The sequence below is a fragment of the Triticum dicoccoides genome, chromosome 4A (genome assembly GCF_002162155.2).
Source record: "Triticum dicoccoides isolate Atlit2015 ecotype Zavitan chromosome 4A, WEW_v2.0, whole genome shotgun sequence".
Taxonomy (NCBI): domain Eukaryota; kingdom Viridiplantae; phylum Streptophyta; class Magnoliopsida; order Poales; family Poaceae; genus Triticum; species Triticum dicoccoides.
Window position 1 is genome coordinate 114,150,946 of NC_041386.1, and position 6,325 is coordinate 114,157,270.

Consider the following 6,325-nt stretch of genomic DNA (forward strand, 5'->3'; position numbering starts at 1 on the left):
AGAGAGAGAGAGAGAGAGAGAGAGAGAGAGAGAGAGAGCACAAAGCTCTAGCTCCGTATCCGAGGGGTCCCATATGACTCAGACCAACATCAAGGAAAAGAAGCCCAGGTTCAACCTTGGGAGGTCCCATACAAACCAAGTTGGCGATCAAGCCTCCCTCAGTAGTTCACAAAATAGGACTAGGTCGCGTACCATCGAGGCGACCAAACCTATTAAAACACATCACAATTCACTTCGTCAAGTGTATGATGCAAGTGATTTGTACATACACCCTACTTGTTTAGTCTATGTTGAGAATATGGTTAAGAGATACTTCCTCTGTAAAAAAACATAAGAGCGTTCATATCACTACTTATATTTCTTTACGGAGGGAGTACCTCCTAATCTCACGTTCTCTCCACAACAACAACATTTTTTTACTTAGAAGTGTGGGTTTGAGATAGTTTTGAAAGATTGCAAATGTTCTTGTGAATTATGTTTGAACATTTCCTAACTTCTATAATTTCTGTTGCATTGGCTGAATTTATCATGGTCATCCATTTAACCTAGAAAGAGATCACATTCGTCCATTTAATCTTGGCATGTCTGCCGAATAAGAAGACATGGAACCCAAAAGGACAAAACGGAATCCATATTACGTGGAGCTAGTATTTTGTGTGAAAAAAGAATAAAAAACAATATTTTGAAACCCATTTTTTCTAAAAACAAATATACATATGTGCGCGCGCGCACCCTCCTATAAAAGAAAAATATATGGTCCAAAAATAGAGTTATTATTTGCCTTTGTGCACCCAGAAAATTGTCTTTTTCTGTAGATTACAAATTAACAAACTTTCTCATGAAGGTTACAAATATATATAATACATTCATATATACCAGCGGATTGTTTTTTCAAACTTCTTAATACATCTTTCACGTTTTTCAAAATAATGAGCTCCTTGGCGAAAATAGAAAGGCGAACATGGTTCCACACGCACCCACATGAATAGTAAATTAAAAGAAAAATACCATTCTTTTGAATTCTAAAATGTTGGGGTATCAAATTTGGTCGGCCATTCTACTCACGTGTGAAGTTTTGTAAAGTATTGACACATGAGGTATTCTTAGTGAAGAAAATACAATTAGGACCATAGTATTCATCAAGTAGTGTTTTTAATATAGCTTCAATTTTGTCATTTTTGCCCAGATTTCCATGGATGCCATTTTTTCGTGAAACTTTATATGCAAGTATACCGGTTAACTATGTATGTTAGAGAAAGAAAATCAGATATCTTTAATTTTCACTAGTATTCTTTAAATTTAGCAAAAGTACAACATGCCAAAACATCCAAGTTGGCCCCTCGTTCTATTCACCAACCCATTTCAATGTCACAACACCAAGCTCTATCAGTGAATAACAGGATGTTCATCGAACGAACCTACTGAACCAAATGCTAATGTTCTGCAGTCAACCGACTACTTATTATGGCATAGTGAGAAACTTGACTTGGTACCTGAAAGTTGCAATCAATCCACAAATAATAGGGCAGCCCGGTGTAGCTCCCGCTTGCGCAGGGTCCGGGAAAGGGTCCGACCACTTTGAATATATAGTACGCAGCCTTTCCCTACATTTCTATAAAATGCTGTTTTCAGGACTTGAACCCGTGATCTCATGGTCACAAGGCAACAGCTTTACCACTGCGCCAAGGCTCCCCTTCCAATCCACAAATAATAGCATATACAAAAATCCAAATAAACTTTATTTTGTCAGGCCAACATCCTCCTTTATCAATCAGAACCGAGAAGGATGGTAGACAATTTTCACATGGTACCACCAAATTCTTCAGCGCATTATTCCAGTCACAAAACACTAACCTGACTGTTCTTGTAAAAGATAATACATGTTCGACCTATTGGTACAACACACTATCGTTTCGGTATGATACAGTTTTCAGAAATGCAGTTGCATCGAAAGAGCACTCAGACAAATGAAGACAACAGATGTGTATTCAGAAATGCAGTTTTCATGGAGAATACGAATTTCACGTTGTGTATTCAGCATTTATTTCGACATACTTATAACTTAGGTCACAGCCCCACGCCTTTCCAGTGCCTCCTCCATTCCCTGTGAACACAATGGATGTGTATTGTTATGGCAGTCTCACAATTTCATAAAATATAACCATCAATAGAGCGTATTCTTGAAAAAAAAGGATAAATAGAGTATCAGATTGTTCGGGGATAAGAAAAACAACTGGGTTATGCGCGATCTGAGCTTCCCTTCACACGAATCAATGTCTGTGAAAGCATTCATTTCAGGGTTCGTTTGATTCAAGACACCCCATTAGCCTGTCTCACAGCTGTCTTAACATCAATACTAATTCACGAAACTAATGAATACGGGAAAGGATTAAATGCAAATACAGCAATTTAATGGGCATAAATATGAACTAAGAGCATTCTAGAAGATAAATATGAACTAAGAGTATTCTAGAAGACATATGCGGAACATCATGAAGCTCTCATACAAGGACATACTACAGTTTTAATTGTGCACCACAGAGGCTGGAAGCTTACCAACTGATACATCAATGTTCACTGTACCATGGATGTCACCAGCATCTTTGAGATACTTGCTAGCAGCAGATCTAAGAAAAAGAGTTGGCGTTTTAGCTCATAGCACTAAAGAGTTCAACAGTTCTATTCACTGTGACTCAAACAAGTAAATTTAGAATTATATGTAGTCAAGGTTTCTTTAACCTGTCAAAAGGGAGTGGTTGGCCATTTTTCATTAGTGGAATAACTCCAAGGGAAATATCAAGTTGATCTGCATCAAAATGAATCCCTGAATATCCGACAGAGCAAGCAATGCGCCCCCAGTTCGGGTCTCGGCCAAATACAGCAGCCTGGCCCAAAAAATGATCCAATCATTCAGGTCTCGTGGGATAAGGAATGCAAAAGAAAAAACTAGTAATGCTCGTATGCTCCCAGGCTGCAATACATAGCAGGTAAATAATAACATACTTTAACCAAGGAGGACGCTGCCACTGAACGAGCAATCTTAGCTGCGTCTGCCTCATTATTTGCACCAGTTACAGTAACCTGCATAGGAAAAGGGCACTTTAGAAGATTGTGCTATATTACTGGAAATGTACGAAATGAATTTTGATATAATGCATGAAACTGTTGCCAGATGACTCAAATTGTTTTTCTGAAAGTAAAGAGCCAAGTCATCATTTTCGCAAGAAAATGTGTCACAGACTCCCAGTAGGATGATAATGCAGAAGACACAAAGTGTTAAAAGTATTATGCCACTGATCCACTTAACCTCAATTAAGCAGGTTGCACCCTCACCATCCCATGCTATGGATTTTGCGAGGCCTTGCATTACCTACATAAAGATAGGTCAGACTCTTTCTACTTAACAGTATAACTGAAACTATATAGATTGCTATAAGTAATATTATGGCACACACACAGGCATGCTTGGATTGGGGAACTGGAACTTACTGCATCTAGGCATGCTTGGAGCTGTTGAGCTTCAACGCTATCATGAGTGAGGATGTCCGACAAACCAGATAATCCACTAGCCATAGCAATAACACAGTCATTCGTACTTGTATCACCATCCACCTTCAGATTTATGAGATAAAACAGCTATGAGTTTTAGGTGCATGCCCAAGGAGATCATATGGCCATAAGATAACCCAACTAGTCAACAATGCTCATGTATTCTCAGAGTTATAGTTCCAAACAAATTACCAAGCAAATTAAACCCCAGTGCAAAAACAAATAATGTCTACTAATCGGTATCCAACACTATTCTACTAGATATGAACCTCACACAACATTAATATTGTATTGATAGATTTTCAATATATATGTATGGAAGTATTTTGATGGACTCCATAAGTTCTTTGCAGGTTGTGTAATTGCTTCACACACTGATCAACATAAGAGAGAAGAGTGGTTACTCACAGTAATTTGGTTGAAACTTCTACTCACTGATGTCCGGACCATTTCTCTCCAAACATCACTTCTTACTTGAGCATCGGTTGTGAGAACCTATAAAAGATATTACCATCAAGCTCGCGCTGTGCCTAGAGAGAGGAAATGAGAGAGGGAAAAGGAGTGTATAAAATGAGACAGAGAGAGGGGACATACACCAAGCATTGTCGCCATATTTGGATGAATCATCCCGGAACCTTTGGCCATTCCTCCTATCTTGATAGGCACTCCTCCAATCTATTTTTTTAGTAAGAATTGATGATAATCAAGATCATGTCAATTCATGATAGAAGCCAACGAATCCTATATGCAAGTAAATAAAGAAATTCAAACCGCAGTCTGGACAGCAATACTCTTGCTAACAAGGTCTGTAGTTGTGATGGCCACAGCTGAAGAATTTGAACTGTAATGGAAGGACAAAAACAATAGTTTAAAGATAGCAAATCATTAAGCTCCTAGTGGTGATTTTATCTCAATAGGTTTACGTTTGTGGAGGCTTTGAGAAAACAAATTGTTGCTCACAAGACTATATATAATGACTATACCCTTCAGTAGATGAAGACAGAGAGCCCACAAGTCTAGGAAGTGAATTTATAAGTGCTTCCTGCATTGTTAAAACCCACAAGCATCAGATGGAAACTCTAACAGGTCAGACAATGTGTGGTGTCGTATTGCCAGACAAGTTGCTTAGCTACCACTCCCTCCGATCTATATTAATTGTCCCTGCTTTAGCACAACTTTAGCACAGAGTTATACTAAAGCAGCGATAATTAATATGAATCCGAGGGAGTACCTCATATGAAACACTCGAGTGTAGATTTGTTGCAAAAACCTATTGTACCTTTTTTATTCTTTGACCAATGACACCAGTGGACTGGATCAGTATGTCATCTGTGCTCACATTCAAAAGCTGAAACAGCAATAATTGGTCAAACTAGCAGCAGTGATGCGCTGCGTAGTGCATAGGCATCCGAGGGACAGGTTCGGTACCTTGGCAACAGCTTCTGCACTATCCACTGCGTCCTGATATCCTGCATCACCCTGATGACCAATTATTTACAGAAATAGCTCTTGTTCAGTCAGTGCATTCCAAAATACAGTTCAGAGATGCTGACGATCATATTAAGTTCTCCCGAAAGGCAGAAAGACTTACAGTGGCTGCATTTGCTTGACCAGCATTAATCAACACAGCACGAGCCTAGTAAACAGCAAAATGATAACAGTTAATACCCCTCAATGAATGACCACTACCATTGTGTATCATAATTTTTCCATCGAACAATTTTTCTTTAGTTTTGGCAAGGTAAGACTAGGGGCAGAATTATCTTACTGTTTTGGATGAACTAAGGACACGCTTGCAATACAGAACAGGCGCAGCAGCAACAACATTTGTTGTAAAAGATCCTGAAAGGAACCCAACACGATGAGAACTGAGTCTAACTGATAGGTTACCGATCATACATTACATCAGAAAGCAACAGAATAATTAACGGTTGTTCATCATAGTGAGCAACTGAGCATACGCTCATAGAAATTTCCTAGTTGTGAATTGACTACCATACCATGAAGAAAGCGCTCGTGGTAGTCTTACCGGCGACGGTGGCGTCGACGTCGCAAGCAACAAGCGCCAAGTCAGGCTTCTGTCCCTTGGCGCGCAGGCCGCCGTAGATGCCCGCGGCCTTAAACCCCTTCGCCGCCGTGACGCCGCCTTCTACCTGCATCGACACCAAAGCAGATTCAGAGGGCAAAGCCCTGACGACGAGCCAGCGGGGAGCACAGCCAAATGGTCGAGCTAATCACCTGCTTCCATGGCCCGTCTGGAAGGAGGATCGGCGCCGCGGAGATGTACCCCTCGGCGGTGGAGGCGGAGCAGACGACCCTCCTGCTCGGCGACGGAGAGCTCATCCGCAGCGGGCGGTGCGGGAGCGGGGCGCGGCAGTGGAAGAGCAGGAGGGAGGGTGGCGGCATCGCTGGGGCGAGCGGCGGCGTGGCTTGACGGCTGGTCGCGCGGCGCGGGGCAGGTGGGAGTGGGAGTGGGAGTGCCGGAGTGGCGGGCGGGACGGGTCGGGGGGTTCTTTTTGCGGCGTGGCCGGTCGGCGGTTGGGACCCGGGGGTTGGTGGCGCGGCCGGCTGGCGCTGGCGGCTCGGCGGAGAAGGGCTGTTGGGGCTGGTCGTGGGCCGTGGACTCGTACTTCGGGTGGGGTGCTAGCCCGCGGTCAAACAGCTGAAAGGAGGATAGATGGTCACCCGTCAGCATCTTCGGCCCACCCATAAAAAAAATGCTCAAAAAAAATCAACTCGAATTGAGGGCATAGTTTTCCCCGGAAGAATAGTTTTC

The 6,325-nt window shown here is 42.1% G+C and overlaps 1 protein-coding gene across 1 annotated transcript; it reads right to left on the bottom strand.

The window, feature by feature from the left end:
- Window positions 1–1,718: 1,718 nt before the first annotated feature.
- On the bottom strand, window positions 1,719–6,106 carry LOC119285307 (arginine biosynthesis bifunctional protein ArgJ, chloroplastic-like). The gene is made up of 16 exons (XM_037564542.1): window positions 5,788–6,106; window positions 5,579–5,702; window positions 5,318–5,391; window positions 5,141–5,185; window positions 4,978–5,028; window positions 4,829–4,897; window positions 4,533–4,591; window positions 4,321–4,390; window positions 4,144–4,224; window positions 3,958–4,044; window positions 3,490–3,612; window positions 3,308–3,370; window positions 3,004–3,081; window positions 2,740–2,885; window positions 2,557–2,627; window positions 1,719–2,104 (listed from the first exon to the last, which is right to left on the bottom strand). Exons 1-16 carry the CDS (start codon window positions 5,953–5,955, stop codon window positions 2,022–2,024), a joined length of 1,392 nt encoding a protein of 463 aa, XP_037420439.1. The 5' UTR covers window positions 5,956–6,106; the 3' UTR covers window positions 1,719–2,021.
- Window positions 6,107–6,325: the final 219 nt, after the last annotated feature.

Coding starts and splice junctions, on each gene's coding strand:
- LOC119285307 (XM_037564542.1), bottom strand. CDS start 5,955: ATGCCGCCACCCTCCCTCCTGCTCTTCCACTGCCGCGCCCCGCTCCCG. Junction 4,898..4,977: donor GTGCAGAAGCTGTTGCCAAG/GTACCGAACCTG, acceptor TTGCTGTTTCAG/CTTTTGAATGTGAGCACAGA. Junction 4,045..4,143: donor ATATGGCGACAATGCTTGGT/GTATGTCCCCTC, acceptor TATCTTTTATAG/GTTCTCACAACCGATGCTCA.